A 25061-nucleotide genomic window follows, 5' to 3' on the forward strand; every position below is an offset into this window, starting at 1 on the left:
ATGACTCATCCACATCAGGCAGGTGCCCTCGCTGGGTTTAGGAGTGCTGATGGCGGGCCTTCTGAGAATGAGGATGGCTTTTGGATGCTAATAAGCTGACACTGAGAGTGTAAGAATGCTCAGCGGGCGTGCACAGTCACACAGGACTGAACGAGCTTGACACACACACACATGCTCATGTGAGACACATCCAACATACACAGAAGTCCAGCAATGCAGGTAAAGAGGGGGCATTCTTTACATTTTACTGGAAAATACACAAAGAAATGCTTCATAAACATCACAGCAAAAGATCATAACAATATCCGACAGAAAAAGGCAGAAGACAATAAGAAAGTTTGGAAGGCTAAAGGAAATGTATCAAGAAAGGGGAGCTAGAATTTGCCAACAACCTGCTGGCCAGCCCATCGAGCACCTCTTAGCATGGCCCAAATTATCACCTTGAGTCACTGATTTCATGGAACTCCTCATGCATGGATGTGGTTCAAGGATGTTTGAAAAGACCAGAGGACGGACCCTTGTTTAATAACTTTGGGTACATCTTTTAGGCCAGCCGTGGGCAAACTATGGCCCGCGGGCCGGATCCGGCCCGTTTGAAATGAATAAAACTAAAAAGAAAAAAAAGACCGTACCCTTTTATGTAATGATGTTTACTTTGAATTTATATTAGTTCACACAAACACTCCATCCATGCTTTTGTTCTGGCCCTCCGGTCCAGTTTAAGAACCCATTGTGGCCCTCGAGTCAAAAAGTTTGCCTACCCCTGTTTTAGGCTCTTTGAATATCCTATGAAGATCCAAGTTAAAACCATTTGTTTTCAATTATGAATGAAATCTAATTAGCATGTAGAAAGCTGAGGTTAGTGAACTAGAAGGCTCATTACAGGGCTGAATTCTATTGCTCATCAGGACACTCGAATGCTTCTTTTAAAACTGCACATCAAAGTAAAAGCATTAGTCTGCAAGACTTGGTTACAGGAGTCACCCAGGTTAATGTGTTTCCATAGAGCAGCCCCTGACCTTAACTTGACCCTGTCTTGGCTGCTGCAGGGGTGTAGACCTTAGCTGTGCTGGCCTTCTCATTTGGCACCTGAGACTGAGGTAACAGAAGAAACACAAGAGGATCAAGACTCAAACACATCGTCACTGCTGCACCGCAGGGCGCACGCTCCTGAAACTGCAATGAGAGTGCCCTGCTGGATCACGGGCATGCGATCCTGTTTTCCCTGGCCTTTCATTTAAAATGCACATGGACAGCACCATTAAACACGCAGTAAGGTGAAGACTTTTCTCCAGATGTCTGCAGTGTAAACCTGCTTCTCTACTACATACATCGAGTAATTAGCACCAGAAAGGGGGCCGCTCTATCCACATTAAGTGGAAGAAAGGAGAGGACTATTTCTTAAAGTTTCAGCCTCTGATAAGGAAGTTAAACTATAAGTGCTTTGAGAATTTAGGCCATTAGAACCAATTCTCAAATATTTACTCCTAAGAGGCCTCCACATTGGGTTACTAATGCCTCCTTCACCCTCCCGAGGACTAAATATTAAAATTAAGGAATAAGCCGAGGGAAAACCATTTAATTCTCATTAGTGAATGTACTTGCATAAGTGATTCAGACCAAAAGAACAGAAAAGTCAAAAATCAGTATTGGGTAAAAACAAAACGGTCAGGTCAATGTGCCACTGGTCCTCAGCAGCGGCGTGAGCAGGTGAGTGCGGCGAGGACACACCCGCACTCTCTCATTTCAGAGGCAATTTGATATGGGGTTTTACAGTCCTCTAAAGAACTTCTCCATTTTTTTTACATAGTCTTGCAATAATTACACTTGTCCTTCAGTGGCACTGAACAAGCTACTATGCAAGGCTTAGGGATCCAAAATTTTAAGGGGATTAATTTCAATGTAGCCTTCCACATATACCATAATTGGAGAAAATTCATCAATGTGTAGAGAAATGTCAAAAAGCATAGAAGAAAAAAAGATAAAGGAGTCTGAATAAACTAAATTAATAATACATAAAGAAACACTCAACCATTCGCAGCAAGATCAGGGCACTGGCACTGAATGGTGTTGCTCTACTCAAACTGACTTAGGAGGAGGAGGAAATCACTATTTCTTAAAATGTGAGCCACTGAAAAGGAGCTACACTGCCAGGGTTTTTTGTTTGTTTTTCCAAATCACAATCACTAAAGCCCATTCACAAATACTCATTTCTGAGGAGAAACCAAAGAAAGACTATATCATGTAGAGCCAAGAAAGATTCCTAATACAGTGGGGCCTTGACTTACGAGTTTAATTCGTTCCGAGACCGAGCTCGTTCAGGAGCTGGTTAACTCAAATTACTCTGTCAACTCAATGCAAAAGATCGGCCGAGAGACAGCTGGTATCTCAAAAAACTCGTTAGTCGGGACACTCGTAAGTCAAGGCCCCACTGTGCAGGAATGAAAGAGCAGCAAGCTGAACCCACGCAGCACCACAGGCTTTTCCCTACCGATGGCACGGGTGTTACCTTGCTGGACTCTTCCAGCTGAGTGCCTCGCTTCCAGGCCTCGGAGAAGATGGAGCTCACGATGCTTTGGGAACGGATGTGCCCCGCCGGCTGCGAGTCGGACACCCCACTGTCAGACTGAGTTGAGTGATTTGACTGAGACTCTGTTTAAAATAGATTTTCAGAAACAGTATTACATATGTCAGTATTCTGACAGTATGAATATGTAGTTCAGACAGATCTTTTGCACAAGACCAGGTGCTTTATAGAAGAGCAAACAGTTACTTTTATGCATTTCCTATAAAGCACCGCCCATATTTTCCACTAGAAAACTTCCCTTTACCTTAGGGGCTAATAGGAAATCTTGATTCTTTTAAAACAGTTCACCATGAGAGACTGATAATTACAATAAAAGGCTCATATGATATAATTGGTATCCTGCCAATCTATCTTGGAAGAACTCCTAGCAAATAAGAAAATGATCCATCAATAGAGCAGGGAATTTTTTCTTCAATTTTATCTTCATTACATCAAAATTCAATCTTTTTATATATCCCTTCTCCAGGCCATCCCAGAGAGTACTCACTTATGAGTTCAGATCTCTACGTGATGACCACATCCTGTCCCCAGCAATGAACAGTACTCAGAATTTGATTCCCAAGTGGGAAGTATGTCTCCTAGGGCTTAGGTTTTGGCACCACAGGGCAGCAGCTGCACTGACAGCCTGGCCTCCTGGCAAGGTGCGAGGGCAAGTCTTCAGGGGGCTGGGAATGGCTGAGGACACAGTGTAATCTGAGTGACTCCCAGGCGAGGGGAATGGGAAGGTTATTTTACTGAACTCCAGGTCAGTCAGATTACCATGCAGAAGCACCTAGCTCAGTGCCTGACATCTGGTAGAGATGCCAATGTTACAGCTAGTCCTATCCACTCACTCTATGAGATGTGGATATTATTAGATTGCCCAGGATATTGTCCCCTCTAGCAAGAAAAAAAAAAAAAAAAAAAAAAAAAAAAGCTCATGTACCTATTTATTATAATTTAGAAATTAGGTTGGCTGTTTTTTAGGAATCATGCTGAAGCAACCAGGTCTACTAGCACTCTGCAGGGACTCCTTCATATTGCTAGTACACTGTGCACTGGCTTTTCACACTACCTGGGATGCTGGAAGAACTGGATCCTGATTTAATGCTGGAGCTGGATAAGGAAGTCCAATCACAAGCAGACTCTGTCCTCTTTAAGGCTTCTTGGTAGTTCATGTAGAGCTGCTTCCCATACTAAATAGAAGCAGAAAGTGAGGACATCTGAACTTCACAGGGCATGATACAGCCGGGTGAGGCAGGAAAGGGGGTACATTTCCGTTTACTGATTCATAGTCTGTATTAAAATTACTACCTAATAATCCTTCAAAAATACTTTTAATACCAGTAAATTATAATCTCTTTTTTTTCTTCATTTTTACAAGGGAGCAAGAAGTTAACACCTGATTGTATTCATTATCAATATAAAGTTTTTTTTCAGTTATTCCTCAAGCAACTTTGATTTTATAGCTATAATAAATTTTATTTCCAGTTACTTAATATAATCATCTTCAAAATGTGCTTTGAAAGATTTTTTTTTAAGATTTACTTTTTTTTATAGAGCAGTTTTAGATTCACAGCAACACTGAGAGGAAGTTCCAGAAATTTCCCATATGCTCCCAGCCTCTAACATGCACAGCCTCCCTGGTACCAACACTCCTCACCACAATGTACATTTGTTACAATCAATGAACCTACATTGACATCATCATCACTCAAAACCCGTAGCTGATCTTAGGTTTACTCTTGGTGGTGTACATGCTATGGATTTGGACAAGTGAATAATGACATGTACCCATCATTATAGTATCATATAGAGCAGCGGTTCTCAACCTGTGGGTCGCAACCCCTTTGGGGGTTGAACGACCCTTTCACAGGGGTCGCCTAAGCCCATCGGAAAACACATATATAATTACGTATCGTTTTTGCGATTAATCACTATGCTTTAATTACGTTCAATTTGTAACAATGAAATTGGGGGTCATCACAACATGAGGAACTGTATTAAAGGGTCGTGGCATTAGGAAGGTTGAGAACCACTGATATAGAGTGAGTATGAATATTTTCACTGCCCTAAAAATCCTGTACTCTGCTATTCATCCACCCCCCAAAGCAATTTCTTTTGTCTAGGCTGAATTCTGAACATAAGAATCATATGATACGTGCTCCAAAGCCAAAATAAATCACCTTTGACGCTATACAAGCTTTTACTAGCAGTATTATTCCATAGATACATACCAACTGTTAAAAGTTTATGTCTAGCCCCAAAGAAAAAAAAGATATTTAAAACATAAGGCCTGAGAAAACCAGATACTGGCAAAATCATAAACATGAAACAACCGGAATTATCATGACAATCAAAACCATATAATTAAGTACCTCATTGTTCTGTCATCAAACTCAAAGAAAACTTACCTTTGCAATGCGGATACCATTGACCCACTGGTGCAGGGTCCTCACATCATCACAGCAAAGGTATTTGATGTACTGAGATTTCTTCTGGATCTGTGGGTGCTGCAAGGTTAAAGACAAAGTCCTACTAAGTCTGCTGGAGAACTAAGTGTAGTTTTCAGGTGAGGGCTGGATGGCGGGTGACTGACCTGACCTTGACTGCAAAATGCAAGTGCTAGCACAAATTTAAGTTGTTTTAACTCCACTGGGCCACAACCACTTGTTCTCTGAGAAGAAAACCCTAAATCACACTCAGTTTTGGATGTAATGACTGTTTATTATGACTTCTCTTTTTAGTTATTCTGAACATTTTTTAAAATGGCTATATTTTACCTAAAGTATTTAAGTTATGTTCAATTATAACAGGTTTTAAAAATTCTCTAACCATATTTGTTTGTTGTGGAAACCCATGAAATCAATAAAATAAGCAATTTGAATAAGTAAACACTGCAGCAGGAATATGTGGCCACCACTGTAAGTTGTATATCTGCATTGTGAAAAGATCAGTCTCTCTGGTCTACAATGAGAGAAATGTAAATTCATTTATTCTATTCTACACATTGCTTTAGAGCTCAGTTCCTGTGATAAGACATTTAACACCAATTTAGTTATTGAATGCTACAGTCAGTTTTAACCATCAACCTTCAACAATAAGAGGTTAACAAAACAATATCTGACAGTTTTTTCTCCTGATAATATAGGCTCCACAGCCTTGTCTTGGAATACATGCCCTTCTCCTCATGGATCACATTAAAATAAACCACCACAGCAACCTTGAAAGAGCAGAGGACAGGCAGAAGAGCGTGTACTTTTCTGTAAGAGGAGGAAGGGGAATTTCATTTCATTCATTCAACCAATTCTTATTGAGCTACAACTATCTGCCAGATGCTTCAAGTAGATGTTGGGATACAAAACAGAAGAGGTCACAGTTTGTGCAGAAGATAAAATGGGCTGACTGAAGAAACTTTCTCTAGTGTTGCCAACTAGGGCTAAAAGAGCTGTTCTCCATCTCCTGCTTCCCTGAGACACTGCTCACCAGCAGGGTTCAGACATCTGAACACGGGGCTACAGGATGGCTCTGAACCTTTATCCCTACTCCTCCCTTTATGGTGATTTACAAACTGTTCTTGACTAATTCCTTCCATTTCCTGAGAGTAGGGCTAAAACCAAGGGTGTTCCACTGTAGCGGTGGCCCTGCCTGAGACAGTGTGTCTTCTCTACACAAAGGGAGTGTTTTTATCAAGACAACATCAGAGAATATCAAAGAGAAATTATCATTTATCCTTCTCTCCTCATCTCTAACCTGAGAATCAAAGTAACACCCTGAAGAGTATTATGATATGATTGTTTGAGTATTTGCAGGTTACTTGCTAGTTTAAAATGCATTTTAGGACCTCAAAAATTCTCAAACTCCCGTGTAATAAAGGCATTCATTCTATAGCCTTCATATGGTCATTCAGACTTTGTGCCAATATCGCAGGAGAATGCCTGTTCCACTAACATAATGTTATTGTATTAAAAGTGGCGTTTATTGAGCACTTACCATGCACCAGCATTATGCTAAATATTAGCTCATTCCATCCTCATAAAAACCCTATGAGTCACATATAATTACCTCCACAATCTGAGAAGAAATGGAGGCCCAAAGGGGTGAGGACCGCATTCAAAGTTATTTGCCAACAAGTGAAAGAATCAGGATTTGAAATCGTGCAATCTCGTTTCAGGATCCATGCTATTAAACATTATGCCACACTACTGCCTCATAAATGGTGGAATCTTCTACCCAATTTGCTGCCTCTCTTCTCTTTTCCGTAATATTATTCCACCACTTTTAAAATTGCACAAGAGCTGAGAGCAAGTATGGAGGAGATAGTCTTTGCTAAAAATCAGAAGCTTTGCATTTAAATTATTAAATACTCCAAAGAGAACATACAATTAAATTACTTCCAAAACAAATGAATAGCTACACCAAAAGTAATTATTTCACTTCTAAAATGATGTTGATTTGGAATGTTTGCATTCTTTAATAAAAGGTAAAAATTTTGAGAATAAAAACATTTAAAAATATAATAAATTATGGATTACTATTGTGCTATTTGATTATTTTTTTTTATGTTTATGCCAAACATTAGATTGAGACTGATAATTTCTAAAACTCTGTAATTAAAAGTGATGCTATAAAATCACAGTCCAAGTGCCAAAGGAAAACCACTGAATGTATACTCACCATTTATTACTTTGGAAACACATATAGACTTGAAAATTACTTCCCTTAACTAACATGCAAGAAGTAAAAAAATAAAAACATGTAACATTCCACCCACTCTAACACTTTTGATCCTTCTAAACCTCAAAAAAATAACCCCTTAGAACAAAAATATTCTTAACCTAAGAATTTTATAAGCTGCAAAAGGAAGTAAGATAATACTGCAATAAATAACAACTGTTGGCAAGGATGTGGATTAAAGGAAACCCTTCAGCGGTTCTCAACCTGTGGGTCACGAACAATGAAAATACATCCTGCATATCAGATATTTACATTATGATTCATAACAGTAGCAAAATTACAGTTATGAAGTAGCAACGAAAATAATTTTATGGTTGGGGCTTACTACAACATGAGGAACTGTATTAAAGGGTTGTGGCATTAGGAAGGTTGAGAACCACTGCATACTGTTGGTGGGACTGTAAATTGTTGCAGCCACTATGGAAAACAGTATGGAGGTTCCTAAAAAAATTAGGAATACAGTACCATATGATCCAGCAATCCCTCTGCTGGGTATCTATCCAAAGAACATGAAAACACTAATTTGAAAAGATATATGCACTCCTGTGTTCATTGTAGTATTATCTACAATAGCCAAGATACGGAAACAACCTAAGTGTCCATCGACAGATGGGTTTTCTGGGTCACATGTGATGCCTGAACTGTAGTGGCCATCTGTGACTATAAAGTGAGCCAGCCTGAAAATAAGCTGACATGTGGAAAATGGGGCAGGGAAAGACAGAAAGAATTTAGGTCCTCACTGACAATCTGAGTCGTTAAAATAACCAACTCTTACTGTCATGTAATAAGATCCCCAAAATAAATTTTACTTATATGGGTTAAGTTTATTAGTATTTACTTTACAAGAAATTAAAATACAAGAATACACAAATACACATTTTACTACCTAAGAGAGCAAAGATATCTTCACATGTCATATAACCCTTCTGAAAACTCCATTATACATATGTGAGAGAATGTGAGTGTAAAAAGCAAACAAATTATGTTTTTATGTTTAAGTAATTATGAGGACCCCTTGTCAGGTCCTCAGGGACTCCCAGGGGACCTTAGACCTCATTTGGAAAATTGCTGGATTAAGCTTTCTACTGACTTAAAAATCATTTGCTTCTGTAACCTAAAAGATACAGCAGTATTCTCCAAGAAAGGATTACCCACAAAAGGGTTACTGTTACAATACACCTGATTTTATCAAAGCAATAAAAACTCTACACCAAAACACTAAACAAACACCACTACCCCAAACCCAAATGACAATTCTCAGAAAAGCAAAATCAATGACATAAACATGTAGACCTAATAGCTACCAAAGGGTTACTAAGGATGGAGCTAATGAGAAAGACATAATCACCTCCATAATTATCCAGGATTTTTACAATTTGTTTTTATTAGTGTCCCTACAGATCACTAAAACTTCACTAAAAATATCAGTTCTCAAAGTACAGATATAATTGGTGTGAGTAGCTAAAAATTTTGTATAAAGGAGAGGGGAAAAAGCCCTAAAAACAACTCAGACAGGCAATACCTGCGTGGACTACCTACATGCATGGATTACCAGGGGTACAGTTGTGTGTGTGTTTCGGGGCGGAGGAGACAATAATTATTTATGGACCAGATGAGAGCCAGTCCACTATGACCACAGTGCCCTCTGATGGTTCTGCTGAGTAAATACAGAAGAAAAACAAAACCACATACAATTTTATGTCCCACATTTATTTGGCTCTGATCTAAGTTTTCCTAAAATAAGCCTGGCTATGAAATGAAAGCCTCAAATTTATAATCTAATCTATTTTATATATTATGACTCAAATATATTTGAAGTACAGAATAGTTTATGATCTAGTATCCATTTTTTAGTGGCATCAATCTAATAAGAGCTACTTAGCTAAGGATCAGCTGTGGTATTCACTATCCTTCACTATTCCCTTAAAAATCTACAGAAAAAAGCAAAACCAGTACACTTGATGAAGATCCAAACTATTCTAAAATGTCCAATAACACAGCCTATGTCTAACATCAATTAAAATTCCTAAAAAGATACATGTTTACCTTCAGCACCAGACAACAGTCTGTCGGGGCTTTGTATTTGTTCCGATAGTCCTGTCCGTAATAAACATTGACATGATCCAGCTGGAGAAAGCATACCAGATCCCGAGAAACCTAAGATAAAACACAGCCAAATGGATAAATTAACAATAATGTGTAAGCAAGCAAATATCATAACTGGTAACAGTTTCTAGTAGAAAAATCAAAATTTTACCACGTAGAAATTACTGCTATTTTACAGTAATTTTTATGTCCCATAAAATGTGGGACATAAAATTTCTAGACAGTGAGATTCTCTAGAAATGTTTCTTTTTTAACCCATGATGCAACAAAAAAGGCCATCCCTTTTACTAACTGTCTTGCCATTTACAATTAACACTGACTTGCTTGGAAAAGGGTGGCATTTTAAACAAACTTTAACTATGGTATAGTATATTAAAAATAATCTAGTATAGTAGAGCTCTCTGGAAAGAACAAGAAAATAATGCAGTTCAGTGTCTGTCCAAACATATCTCAAGCACAGTGATTCTCAAGTCAGGGTTTCCTTACCAGTTAAATAGGGGCAACAGTAGGTACTTCTCGGGGTGGCAGTAAAGACTGGAAGAAGTGATACAGTGAGGAGCTTAAAACAGTGCCGCCCCCCCCCCCCCCCCCCCCCGTAAGCACAAAAGCAACAGATAAGGCTGAAACATCCATAATCCCAGAAAGCTATTCTCCCCAAACAACAAGCAGCAAAAACTACTCTGGTAGAAGTCCCCAAAAATAATACATATAAGGATGGTTTCAAATTTGGCAAGAGAATGGAGATGGGCCCAACTAATGGGCAGAGAGTGAACATTTTCAGGTTTCTTCTTCTTTATAACAGATCCGTAAACAAAGCAATGTTCTGTGTCCTACAGAAGTTGAAACAAATCAGAGCCTGGATTCACCCTGTCAGCACACTCACTACAAATTAAAATCAATTAGCACAATGAAGAAACTCAAAAGCCAGCAGAAGGGACACACCTTCGCTTTTCCTTTAGGGACATAGTAAATACCAGATGCTCGCAAGAGAAAGTAACGCTTTTTCCAGGACTTCTTGCCATCATCTTTCAACCAAAGGACTCCTTCAATTTCTGGTATAGTTACAGAACTTCCACAAAAACATTCCTAAAAAATGATAAATTGGAAAGACATATAATTCTTGTATTCTCAGAACAAAGTTGTGTTTACTCTTGTAAAATGTATGATACTGTAATTAAACCAAAGTGGCTTTGTATTAAAACCATGCTGTTAATTATACCTCAATTAGAACTTTCTATTGTAACATAATATGGATTTATTTTAGAACTGCTATGGCAGTCCCTGTGAAATTTTACCTAATATACAGTTGTTGTTTTTTTAAATATATTTTATTGATTTTTTTTACAGAGAGGAAGGGAGAGGGATAGAGAGTTAGAAACATCGATGAGAGAGAAGCATCGATCAGCTGACTCCTGCACACCCCCTACTGGGGATGTGCCTGCAACCAAGGTACATGCCCTTGACTGCAATCGAACCTGGGACCCTTCAGTCCGCAGGCCGACGCTCTATCCTGAGAGCCAAACCAGCTAGGGCCTAATATACAGTTTTGAAGAAATAGATGAAATGCATATAACAACACTTAAATGCATTGTAAACAGCACAGTTATACTAAATTTAATAAAAGTATCAGAACTAACATAAGCATTGAACTTTATATTTATCCAAATTAATAACACATTTAGATCAGCTGTCAAGCTAAATAGGAATGCATTTGAAAAGAAAGCAACATGCTAAGTGAATGATTACAAAAAGCAACCATGTATTTAGTAAAAGAATTTTAGAAATACTCACTAAAGATTAACATAGGACATATGGAGCCTAAATTAATTTCTCTCTCCCTGAAGTACAGAAAAATTAGGAATTACAAAAAGGATTTTTCTGAATTGTAGTGAGTACCATATAAAAAGCTGAGTGCTGATCTTCACTTTCCTAATTGCCTTGTTGTAAGCAAGCATTTATTCAGGTTTTCAAACATATGAACATCTTTGGTCTTAATGCTCTTAAATTAGCAAAAGCCAAAAATTCAATATGAATTTGTTTTATTATTCTTCAAAATAAGGAGATGTATGTATTTTTAAAAATGATTATGCATGTAAACATTCAGTAAGACTAAGGCTTGAAATATTTTGTAAACAGCTATTTATATTCAAGTTTCTCTCTGGGTAAGCAGATAAACAGCACAATCATATGCTTCATTGACCTGCCTTTCCTCCCACTCATCAGCTCCCAAAAAGCTCATGCCCCTTTTAGTGCACCAGCTGAACTCTTTCCATCAGGCTATAGAAAAATAGAGTCTCCTCTAGTTACACTGCAAAAATAAACATACTACATTGACATAACTGACTTAAAAAAATGGTGGTTAATATTTTAATATTATAATGGGAGAGTGAAGAGTCATACCTCCAACAGCACTTCTTTGTTTCTATCTGCCATCTCAGCCGTTTCCTTTTTCCCCAAAAGATAGTTCTGGAAAAATGAATAAGTGAAAGTTAAAGGATAAACACATTCTATTATTCCCTTGGCACAAGAGCATATGTGATTTCTTCTAGAGACATAGCACCTCTGTGTCAGTTTCCAGCTGTGTAGAGGAGAAGGAACACTCTTTGGAAAGCAACCTGTGCAGGGACACCATCATTAAATGGCTAACAGTGGCTTCCTCCTTACCTTCCTCATTCATCTTGACCTACTCAATGTAAGTGCTCTCCCCCAAATCCTGAGGTAATACTACATGCAACAATATTATGTTTTGATATATCTAATGAAAGTTGTGTTTACAGGACCTGAAAGGTTTACAAATTAAGTATGACAAAGAAAGCAAATTTCCTTAAAATATGCTGAGCTTAACTGATCCAGATGCAGAAAATATAATTCTATGTTCTGGGTTTTAAAGAAGAAATCCCAAATTCTCTGAGACTACCATAATCTCATTTTGGTGACTCAACTAAAATATGAATTCTAATTATTAGCCTTATGAAAAAATTTTCAACAATCACCCATAAAAAGATCTATCCATATCCCCAAATGGGTATTCTTCACTTAAAATGTCCAATAAAGATGTGTCATGATTAAGCCACCTGAAGGATGACTACTCAATACCTTTAACACTGCTACTATTTTCCCTCATTACTACTTTTTATAGTGGGGCTGTTTTCTCTTGCCTATTGATTTTTATAAAATACTAGAGGCTCAGTGCATGAGATTCATGCAGTGGGGGGTGGGGAGTCCCTCAGCCCGGCCTGCGCCCTCTCACAGTCCTGGACCCCTCAGGGGAATGTCTGCCGGGGATTGGACCTAAGTCGGCAGTCAGACATCCCTCTTGCAGTCTGGGGCTCTAGCAGTTCGGGACCCCTCGCTCCTTACCACCCGCCCATAGTGGAGGCAGGAGAGGCTCATGCCACTGCTGCTGCACTTGCTAACTGTGAGCCTGGCTTTTGGCTGAGCAGTGCTCCCCCTGTGGGAGTGCACTGTCCACCAGGGGGCAGCTCCTGTGTTGAGCATCTGCCCCCTGGTGGTCAGTGTGCATCATAGAGACTGGTCATTCTGCCGTTCAGTCGATTTGCATATTATATTTTTATTATATAAGATAGAATTTGGGCAATAGAAAGTATTAACTCAAACATTGTTTTAAAATAAGCAAAGATGCCAAGTAAAGCAAGGTCACATGTATTAGTATGTGGAACCATTTATAATCAAGGTTACTAAGATCAAAAAATAATTTAAAAAACAAATCAAAATCTCAACTGGATAAATGGCTGAAATAGAGAAACTTAAATATATAAGTACTTTTCTTTGATGGATAGAAACTCACCAAATAAACAGCTACTGAACACAGCTCTGGATTAGAGCAGAAACCTGGAAACTCCCTGGAGTTACTTCTGCTGCCCCAAGGGCTCACCCCATCTGGCTCTTTGGGCTGATAACCTCCCTCGGGCCTGACAACCGGGGCCCAGCAGTCCCTCCACCCTAGCAGTAGTGAATGCTCCCTTGGGGTTTTACCACCACAGTATTCCAACCAGGTGGTTGCCAATCTTTTAACTCTATCAACTTAGTAATGACAGAACAATATAAGCATTTAAAAATACCAACATCTGTGTTTTTGAGTCTCACCTGTGGATTTTTGAAAAGTGCATATTTTTCTATACGCTCCATAAACATAAGCCTGTTTTGACTATCTCTTGTCCAGTTAAGAAGATTTTCAACCAAGTTTTCATGGTCTTCAAAGATTCTCTCTGTCCCAAAATAAAATACCAGTACTTTGTTAGTACTCACCAGAATTGCATCAAATATATGAAACCATGCAAAATAATTCACAGCAGAAAGAATCACAGAATCCTTACTGACACTACAGTCCTGGGCCCTTAAGAGATTTTCCACCTGTTTTCAAATAAGGGAACATGCCCTAATGGTGGTAAGTGACTTTAGCAAAGTCACACGCCTGCTACATGGAAGAATTAGGACTGGAATCTAATTCTTCTAGGTCTTCTTCAGCTTTCAGCCTTTTCCCATTCATCCTTAAAAAAGAATATGTTAGTTGCATATCATAAATTCTGATATTAAGTATTTCCAATAGTATTCAGTTCTTATAATTTAAGAAATTTCCAAGATAATTTCTTCTTTGAGTCATGGGTTTTACTTTTAAACATAGACATATTTTCTAATTTCCAAATTAGGAATCAAAACACATGACCTTTAGATTGAACATATATATTCAAAGAACCCATTTAGAAACTAATTTTTTGAAATTTCTTGAAGTTGCTTATGGCCTCATACTTGAATTTTTAGAAATATTCCTCTTCTGCTGGAAAGAATGTATATTTTCCTGTAATTAGATAGTGTTCTAAATTTATTTCATAGATCAAACAAATTATTTTTCAAATCTCCTGTATCCTTTTTTGTCTGCTTGATTGTACTGATTGAAAAGGTTCTCCTATGAAGGCTGACATGAGTTTCTCCCCATAGTTCTGTCAACTTTGCTTTATACAATTTAATGCTATTAGATAACATTTTTAAATATAGTCTCTTCCTAGTGAATATGTGTTCTCTTCATCTCTAGTAATGCATTTTGCTTAAAGTCTATTTTGTCTGCTATTAACAAAGTTAATTACCTTTGTTTTGGTTAGTGTCTTTTCACATTACTTTTACTTATGTGTCTTTAGATAATAGGTCTTTTTTATAAACAGCAAACAGTTGCATTTTATTTATTCATCCTTTCTAATAATATTTGTTTAATTGAGTAGTTTACATTTATCATAATTTGTTTCTACCAACTTATTTGGGCTCTTAGTAGCCCCTTGTTTTCTTTTCTTTTATTCATTCAACAAATATTGAGTGACTATCTACACTAATAAAAGAGAAAAATGTTAATTGGCGTACGGCGATACCCTTTTCATTGGCTAATCAGGGCTATATGCAAATTAACTGCCAACAAGATGGCGGTTAATTTGCATATGTAGGCACAATGCAGGGAGGCGAAAGGGAAAGCAGGAAGAAGCCCCCTGCCACTGACAGTGATCGGAAACCCAGCGGGGAGCTAAGAGCTGGGGGGCAGGGCAAAGGCCCTGCCCCCCAGCCATGATCGGAGAATCAGGTGCCTTTTCCGCCCTGGCCAGTGACAGCAGGAAGTAGGGGTGGAGCCAGCGATGGGAGCTGGGCACGGTCGAAGCTGGCAGTCCCAGGAGTTAGGGGCCCCTTGCCTGGGCCTAAAGCGGAGCCCACGATCACGGGGCCGCTGCAGCTGTGGGTCCCCACTGCCCAGGCCGACGTATCAGTCAGAGGCATCCTGCAGGAGCAGGGGCGGAGCCCGCGCGATCGCGGCGCCCCCCGCTGCCACTGTAGGTTCCCACTGCTCGGGCTGGACGCCTAGGCTAGAGGCGTCAGGCCTGGGCAAGGGGCCGATCCTGCGATTGGAGGGTGATGGGGGTCAACGCCTGAGGGCTCCCAGTATGTGAGAGGGGGCAGGCTGGGCTGAGGGACACCCCCCCCCCACCCAGTGCACGAATTTCGTGCACCAGGCCCCTAGTACATATATAAAATTTTATTTTTCAAATACAGCTAACATTCACTATTATTTTTTATCAGTTTCAGGTGTACAGCATAATGGTTAGACAACCATATACTACTTTACAAAGTGGTCTCCTGATATTTCAAGGACCCACCTGGCTCTATATATAATTATTAATATTATTGACTATAGTCACTATGCTGAACTTTACATCCCTGTGACTATTTTGTGACTACTAATTTGCATGTAATCCCTTCACCCTTTTCACCTAGCCCCTCAACCCCCTTCCCCTCCAGCAACCAACCAGTCTGATCTCTGTATCTATGAGTTCACCTCATACTATAGTTGAAGCACTGTGCCATGTATATATGATTAAACAATAGTTACTTAAGATGCCATAGTCAATTATATAAGAGGTAATACAGAAATATTACAAATGTGAGTCTTTAAAACCATGATCATAAAAATATTCCAAAACTAGCATTCAAACATTTTCTGTGTATCATAATGCTACTACATCTATGAACTCAAACAAGTTTTCTAATTAAGAAGAGTTATAGATGAGTATTACGAGAATACATTTTTATTCATGGTAATGATGGTCTAATAACATGACTTAGTTTTGGGAGTTGTGTACATATTTTCTGAGAGAAGGGGTTAATAATTATATTTTTTATTTATCTGTAAATTGCTGTGAATATTTAAAAATATAGTAAGTAGTAAGAGAAATGCAAATACATATTTTAAAATAGCAAGTTAACATTAACTGATTCAATTAAGTATGCTAAGAGAATTACTGCAAGATTTCTGTAATCATACAACTAGTATTACAAAAAAAAGTTTTAAAAGTCAAGAATGATATAAAAAATGAGGATGTTTATAATTAGAAGACATCATACCAAACTACAAATCTTAGGAAACTAAGACATAATACACCTAGCTAAAAATAAGATATTTGTGCTTTATTTGTCCCCTGAAAATCATATGCAGGAATAAAGACTTCAATACAAATGTGAATAAATTGGTCTTCAGTAAATGTGTTGATCTATGCAGTTCTTATTTGAAGGGCAATAGTATTTTGTTACCTTAAAAAACACACAAAAAGTTTGTTCTATAAGAAAATCTAAACTCAACTAGATACCTCATATTCATAGAAATCTCAAAATACTTGAAAAAAAAAGATAATGTAAAAATCCAACTTTATATTATAGGGGATAAAATATAAATATGTCTCCAAGTGCTTTTACCAACACAAAAACTGTTAGAATTAAAAAGAAATTAAAAAGTAAGTGAAGCAATGAGATTACTAACCCATTTGTAACTCAGAGATGGTTTCTACCAGTGACCAGTCTAAACTGTAACCACAGTGGGATTTGTCCATCAGGTTATCCAGCACTTGTCTCACCGTCTGTCTCTCATCCACCATCATTGTTTTAGAACTATCATCAGACATGTGGACTCTAATAACCAGCTATAAAAGGCAAAAAGAAAATTAAATGCAAACCAAAAATTAGACATTTTAGAAACTTCTTCCAATAATTGAGTACTGCTCTTAGTAATGCCCTCAGTTAAATATAAATTAAAACAAACTTAAATTTATTATATAAAAATACTCTAAAATTAGGTATCAAATAACCTACATAAACAAATTTAAAGCCTCCTTAAAATTATAACAGGTAAGACCGTAATAAGATTATTTTGTTTTACTCTGTTAGGGTAACTTAAAATCAGAAATTTACTTCTTTTAAAATGCATTTTATCCACAAAAAATACATGTTAAAAATATATTAGGAAGAAATACCCCTCTACCTCTCCATATCTTAGAGATACATTATATAAACAAGGCAATTTTTTATAAATCTGTAAAACTGATTAAAAAAATCCAAGTATCACCTTTTTCACTTGTGCCTCTTTAATTTTCTCTAGGGCAACTCTGATCTTCTCAGCTTTCAATTTTGCTGCTTGTTCTTCCTGTGAACAAAAGCACTTCAGATAAACTAATGCTAAAATAATGAGATTTTTAAAAGAAGTCTTTTTATCCTTAAGGATGTTGCTAACATTGAATTTCAGCAAGAATATAACTTCACACAATTATATAAAGTATATTTTAAAAATAACTGTGTTCACAAAGTGAGAGCTCACATATTATAAACTTTTTTAAAGATGCAGACTTGAAGATCTCTTATTAGACTAGATTCCATATTCCAGAGAAAAAGACACCTATACTATAGTAGATTAATGAGTTTGATTCTGTCCATCTGAAGATGAATTTGGGGTTCTGGGGTAGGGAAAACATGAATGTATATAGGTTATCTGTGAGATTGCCAATTTGTTACACCTGCACAATACTTAACTCTGAATTTATAACCCCTCCAAAGCATGGGCAATCCATTTTTTGCATACTAATGTTTTGTTCTCTTACACTGAAAACGTATCATCATAAAAACAGCAAAACAAAACAAAACAAAAAATCCTAGTATCAATTTATTTGCAACCATATATAAATCCTTAATTAAAAAAATGTAGGTACATTCTCATTAATATACCAATAAAAATGAAGAGGCTACATTATATTATAAGTTTTATTCTGCTTTGGAAAAAAACACACAATATAATCAATGCCTCATGTCAATAAACTCAAATTTATTTCCATTAATTCATTGATAATTTTTAAGTTAAATATAATTTTTCAAATATTTAATTCCTACTAACTTCTACTTTATAAAATTTAGATAAGTAGTAATAAAATTATCAAGAACTACAACTATACTTAAACCATTAGTCTATTTTTTTCCTAAAACAACATATAGTGCTCTAATACCAGTACTTACCTGCACTTTCCAGCAATAGGCCATAGTACACTGTAGCATTAATTGCCAGTTGAAAACTCATGTAAGTAAACCTGTACTTATAAAGGATTACTTTCTAATTCTAAACTTTGATTTCTCTGGAAAATAACTAAGAAAAATATACACTACCAGCTTGTAGATTCCTTTATTTAATATAAAATTTAAAAACACACACACAAAAAAACAACAACAAAAGAAAAACCTAATTATATCAGACAAACACTATCTACTGTGGATTCTAATTAAAAACCACAACCCGTGTGTTATTCTTCATTAAAAATCTAAAGCTATCAGGGTAAAAAAACTCCCCGCAAAAGAGATTCACTGCTCTCCTAAATTCTGTTGGCTTTCCGGTTTCTGAACTGCTTTGCTTTCCTCTTCACATTCTAGGCTTTCTCCCCTCATTTTGAGCTTAGTATTTACTCACTACTCTGTGAAACAGAGAAAAACCAGTGGTTGGGGAAGACAGTGGGCTTGTTTGTCAGAAATCTGATCCTTGTCAATGAAAGGAGTCAGGGAATTAACATAATAACCACCAAGGTCTGGAAATACTATCTGTAAACCCAATTAGACAGAAAACAAAGAACTTTATTTTAACAATGGAGAGGAGTAAGATAAAACTGAATTCTTAGACTATTATAGATATTTTCATTTGATTAAAAGATTAAATCATCCTACCCACACTTTATGCAAATAAACAACAGAATTATTGTTGATTATATATCTGAACAAGATTTTTCCTTAAGGCAGGTTATAAAATAAGAAAACTAATTTACTACTATAAATTTAAATCTCAAAGTCTGATGAGGAAAAACTGGTATGCAGAATCAATGCTTTGCATATTTGGAATATAAACATGAACTTCTAAAAGGCCAAATTCTTTTATATTATAATCAATATGCAGAAGTTAAAAAAATTAGATGTCCTCAAAAGCGTAATACATTTTTAGGATAAAACATATTCAAGAGAATGAGAAGACAGCTATATACACTAGGAAAAATATTTGCAAAATATTTATCAGACATATCTGATAAAGAATTATGATCTAAACTATACTAAGAATTCTTAAAACTAACAAGTAAATGAACAACCCAATTTAAAAATGGGCAAAACACCTTAACAATGAGTTACACAGATACAAGAAGATACACATATGGCAAATAAGGCTATAAAAAATGCTCAGAATCATATGTCATTAGGGAACTGCAAATTAAAACAATGAGATACCACTGTACACCTATTAGAATGGCCAGAATTCAAAACACTGTAAACATCAAATGCTGGTGAGGTTGTGGAGTAACAGGAACTCTCACTGCTGGTGGGAATGCAAAATGGTACAACCACTTTGGAGGACAGTTTGGTGGGTTCTTAGAAAATTAGACATGCTCTTATGATACGACCCAGCAATCATGCTCCTTAACACTTACCCAAATGAGTTGAACACTTACCTCCACCCAAAAACCTACATATAGATGTTTACAGTAGCCTTATTTATAAAATGACAAAACTTGTAAGCAATTAAGATATCTTTTAGTAGGTAAATGGATAAATTATACTGATTCCAGACAATGAAATATTATTCAGTGCTAAAAAAGAAATGATCTATCAAGCCATGAAAAGACATGGAGGAAATGGAAAAGCATATCACTAAGTGAAAGAAAGCAATCTGAAAAGGCTATACATTCCAACTATATGACATTCTGAAAAAGGCAAAACTATGAAAACAGTAAAAAGATTAGTGTTGTTGGGGGTTGGGTGAACAGGTGGAGCACAGAATTTTTGTGGGGGTGAAACTATTCTAATAGTATGATACTCTAATAGTAGATATATGTCATTACACACTTGTTCAAACTCAGAGCGTACACCAGCAAAGTGAAGCCTAATATAAACTACGGACTCTGAGTGATGATGATGTGCTAATATAGGTCCATCAACTGTAACAAATGTACCATTCTGGTGGGAGATGGTGATAATGGAGACTATGCATGTGTGGCGGTGAGTGGTATGTAAGAAATCTCTTTACCTCCCCTCTAAATTTTACTATAAAATATAAAGTCTATTCAAAAAAGAAATATAAGAATTCAAATATTACATCTGACATTGGTTATAAATTTTATTATGAAAATTTATTTTCACAACTCCCCTTTTAGTATACTATCTAGAACACAATCAGTGCTATTTTTTGAAGAAATGACATCAAAAGTATTTCAATTATAAGATTAGCTTAAACTCCCAGATCAGTTTCTGCTCCACAGGCCAACAGGAAAAAAGCTGATACACTGGAAGAAAGATTTAAAAAAACAAAAGACTCCAATAAATTCCATTTAAAAAAAAAGGAAAGAAACAAGAAACATGCAACCAATGAACATACATTAAATCAATGAAATTTCCTAGCCATCAATAAGAAACCATTTTTCGGTAAAACAGCAAGGTAGGCTATTTGAACACCCAAATTTAGCTATTCTCCCATTTGCTTAACATATTACTCTTTACATAAATTGGTCTGTGTTAAAACTATCAAATTCAAATTTAAAAGCTAGCTTAATTTCAACCTAGGGAAATTTAAGTTCATTCTTCTCCAGTTTATTAACAAAAATGTCCTTGCTAGGAGCTTTTTGAAGAAACAATTAATCAAGATACCTCTAAGTTCTAGAGTTTGGAGCAAAAGTGGAAATAAAATGTTTATATCAAACTGCAAAATTCATAGTATTTTATTCTTCCTCAGAAAGTTTGATTTCACCTACTTTATTTAAGCCATGATCATATCTTTTAACCACAACAAGAAACTGTTATAAGCTTATAGAGTATTGTGCAATATAGGAAAGATCAATAAATCTTTCCTAATGTACTTAGATTATATACTTAGAAGATATCCAATAGTTTATTTATAAAGGTAATGCAAATCTATGTTTACTATCTGCAACTGAAGTTAAAGAACAGAGCTTTATTCATCTCATGTTCTCTCCTTTCTGTTAAAGCCAACAAACTCCGGGTTTAAGTCTTCTGCCCCTTATCTTTGGCCTATCCCTTTCTTTACCCTGTTTGTCCCATAACTATCCTAAATATATGTAAAAGATACCTCACACATATAATAACTGAACTTTCTTTCCTAGCCCTCCTCTTACAAAAGCAAGAGACAACCTATTTTCTACCTGAAAAACCCCTGTGTGGCTATCAATAATCATCAAATGCCAAGCCTCCTCAAATTTACATCAAGGACAAAAACTCAGTGAAGATCTTACGATTAAATGAAAGCCAATGCTGTGGCCACAAAGTGTTAGAGCATTGTCTTCAGTGTAAAAAACAGAATACTTATAGAGTTACAGTTGCTAACAGACGGCTAGGGAATTCCTTCAACTAAGAAATTATTAAGGCTTTGTGGGTTCAGAACAAATCTTATTGAAATTACAGAGCTAAAGAGAAGTTAGCAGTTTCTTTGGGAATCTAGTTTATTTCACAGATTATAACAATAAACAAGCTATGTAAATTAAAAGAATTAAAAGAAAACTTGTAGTAGTAAAGAGTTTGATGCCCATGAAGTGGTCTATTCTAGAAAACTGTTTAGGACCAAAATAGTAACTAGTTTACTTCTCTTAAAGAAATCATGCAACTGTCCTGACTGTGTAAGCTCAGTTGGTTAGAGCGTGTCCCAATACACCGTTTTGTGGGTTTGATTACTGGTAAAGGTATAAACAGGAATCAACCAATGAGTGCATAATTAAGTGGAACAACAAATCAATGTTTCTCTCTCTCTCTCCCCTTCTCTCTAAAATCAATTAAAAAAAATAAAGCAAAGAAAGAAATCATGAAATTGATATGACTCTCACTGAGAAGAGAACTAACATTATCTGAACACCTTGAAACTTGTCACACACTAAATTAAGGCCCCAAAAGACTAATCTTTCTAAGATTATACTGGCAGCTACCAAGTGACTGCTTGCTCTTCACATTATAATGTGACAGTTCCTTTTGTCCTAAGGGTTATAACACAAACTTTGGGATAGCAGTAAATAAACACTGCTTGTCAAAAATAAAAATTTTCACTTGGCCTGGATTGGTGAAAACAAAACAACAAAAAAAACCCCCCCATTCTTTTTGCTGCCCTGGCCTAAGCACAGTGTTGCTATGTACTGACCACTGGGTGTGACAATGTCCTAGTTTGGAAGAGAGCAGGTCAGAGGTGTGTCAGTAACCTGGACACATGTCCTCTGGGTAGGGAGAACCAGATGACCACACAGGAGCTATCCAAGAGGTATAACCTCATTTTAACTTCACGAGAGCCAGGTACTCTGGTACAGAGGGCACTGACACTGAGAGGCCCCAGTGGCTCAGATTATCTAGAAGTTCTGCCACTTCATCCTTGACTCCATTCACTACCCCACCCTAAATATTTAGGTTCTATGCTACAGAATCACATTCCTGCTCCAATTTCTTTTTTTTTTTTTAAATATATTTTATTGATTTTTTACAGAGAGGAAGGGAGAGAGATAGTCAGAAACATCAATGAGAGAGAAACATCGATCAGCTGCCTCCTGCACACCTCCCACTGGGGATGTGCCCGCAACCCAGGTACATGCCCTTGACCAGAATCAAACCTGGGACCTTTCAGTCCGCAGGCCGACGCTCTATCCACTGAACCAAACCGGATTCGGCCCTGCTCCAATTTCTTACTGTATGAAAGCAGGATATTGACTATATACACCAGTAACACCACCACTGGGGTAACAGGAGATGTGATCTGAGGCGGGAATGGCTCTGACGCTGCCGTTGGCATCACCATCACTTGGGCAGAGGGAGATGAGAAGTTACTGACTGCATTTATCCAAGACCTGCAAAGAACCACTCATTCTATGATAGAAACTATTTTTGTTCACTAGCATATTGGGTTGTAAATGCTGTGTGGCACATAGTAAATATTTGTTGAATGAATGAAGTTATTCTCTTCAACAGTTTTAGGGAGGAAAAAATTAAACTCCTTAGCATGCTTGAATAATCTGCTCCCTGGCTACCTCTCCAAATCCAAATAAAGACACTCATCTATATATTTATTTTTTGACTATTGTGGCTCCAGCCCAGTTTTTCTTTCAGCTTCTCAAACGTGCCAAGCTCCGTTCTCCCTGGGACTGTCTACATGGACCTCTTCCCTTGACCCTCAAGATGGCTTTTCATCCTTCAAGCTTTAGATTAAATGCCACCAGAAGGGCCTTTTCTGATTTCACCATCCAAAGGCAATGCAGCCTTCCTTCATAGCACTTAAAACATGATTTAGAATTTGTCTACATGCTTGCTTGTTAATGTTTTTTAAATCCACCTTCATAAGAAGACTGTGAGCTCCTGAGGGAGGCGGGGGATATATGGCCATTTTATACAATGTTATAGCTAGCACAGCACATGACTCAACAAATATTTGTTGAGTAAATAAGCCATGGAAATGGTTAGAAGTTGCACTTAATCTGTTGGACAAGAGGAGGGACAGGCAAGAATAAAGAGACAAGTGTAGTAGTGGCTCTGGTAAGAGATTAAGAGCTGGTTTTAGGGTGGTGGCAATGGGAATTAAACGGTAGGGTGAACTCAGTAAATCCTCAAGATAGCAAGTCCTTCACAAGAGGAGGTCGTAAGTAAAAAGAAGAAAGGCACCAAAAATGGTAGAGGGTTCAAACCTGGGCAACTGGGAAAATGGCAGGATTCTGAATAGAAATTGTGAGGCCCCAGGGCAAGGAAGTTAAAGACCTTCAGGATTGGTACTGGTAATCTTACAGGAAATGCCTGATGGCTATCTGAAAATTTGTTGCTCTCAGAGATATGATCTAGAACATAGATGCTAGCTGAAGCTATGAGTAAATATTCCAGGTAGAGACAGTCAACAGAGAAGAGCTGAGGAAAAGGAAAGAATTTTGCTAAGGTTAGAAAGTACACGTCTATTCTCTGCTTCGACTTCTACATTCCCTGATATTTAAGCTACTTCTAACCCATTCCTAGATCTACTTCAGAGAAACTCAGGTAAGAGAAAGGGTTACTGCTGACTCTTGGATCTTCTCTTTGAGCTGCTTCTCATGGAGATTTTAATTTTAGCTTTACCATCTTTCACAAGTTTATATGGTTAAGAAAAAAATGAAATAAAAAATACCCTCTGATATAATAACAAACATTACCTATCATTACTGTGAATATTCTTCAAAAACCAAGTCTGACATTCTTGACTTTACATTATTTAAATAAGATAATAAAATAAAACCATGATTTAAAAAGAGGCAGAAAGCTATTTATAGTCAGTTTCCTTATTCTGTTTCCCTTAATTAATGATGCCAATGGCTAAAAGATTTAAAATTGATGTAAAATACCAACCCAGTGAAAATCTAGCTGGACCAATTCAAACTATTCTGAAATTGAAGAACTGAGAAATTAAAACTCAACATTCTCTTCCAATTTGATGAAGCTAATGTAAAGTAAGATTCTGTTTATATAAACAAATGTTTTAATTAAATGAGGTGCTGATAATATAAACAAGAGTTAGAAAACAAAGTCGGCTGAAAAAAACCTCACAGCATAGATAAGCATTAGTAGTAAAAGTTAAACATTTTTAGACTTTCAAGTGAATTACAATGTTAAGCTAGAAAAAGTGCAATATACTTGTGAAGACTTTTAGGTATTTACAACAGTAAATTTTCAGTGAAAAACTAGTAAATTACTGCAAACATGTTCTATCCTCAATAGAACATATTAAAGTCAGTAAATAATTACCTTCAGTAAGAAAAAAAAAAACTCCTGTTCAGCACAAAGGTGCTGAAATAAGAAAGCACAA

The 25061-nt window shown here is 36.8% G+C and overlaps 1 protein-coding gene across 6 annotated transcripts in view; it reads right to left on the bottom strand.

Moving 5' to 3' along the window:
* The window catches only part of RAPH1 (Ras association (RalGDS/AF-6) and pleckstrin homology domains 1), a 79149-nt gene that overhangs the window by 10346 nt on the left and 43742 nt on the right, over positions 1-25061 (bottom strand). For 5 of the 6 annotated variants that reach the window (XM_059702826.1, XM_059702825.1, XM_059702824.1 and 2 more), the window contains 9 exons: positions 17304-17381; positions 16722-16881; positions 13517-13638; positions 11810-11875; positions 10352-10495; positions 9350-9460; positions 4981-5079; positions 3642-3762; positions 2510-2652 (listed from right to left, as the gene is read on the bottom strand). In XM_059702826.1, the coding sequence (XP_059558809.1) occupies positions 2510-2652; positions 3642-3762; positions 4981-5079; positions 9350-9460; positions 10352-10495; positions 11810-11875; positions 13517-13638; positions 16722-16881; positions 17304-17381 (1044 nt within the window). Of the gene's footprint in view, positions 1-1019; positions 1096-2509; positions 2653-3641; positions 3763-4980; positions 5080-9349; positions 9461-10351; positions 10496-11809; positions 11876-13516; positions 13639-16721; positions 16882-17303; positions 17382-25061 lie in introns of all 6 variants that reach the window. The other variant, XM_059702828.1, reaches the window with a different exon arrangement.

Source organism: Myotis daubentonii, chromosome 7 (genome assembly GCF_963259705.1).
Source record: "Myotis daubentonii chromosome 7, mMyoDau2.1, whole genome shotgun sequence".
NCBI lineage: Eukaryota > Metazoa > Chordata > Mammalia > Chiroptera > Vespertilionidae > Myotis > Myotis daubentonii.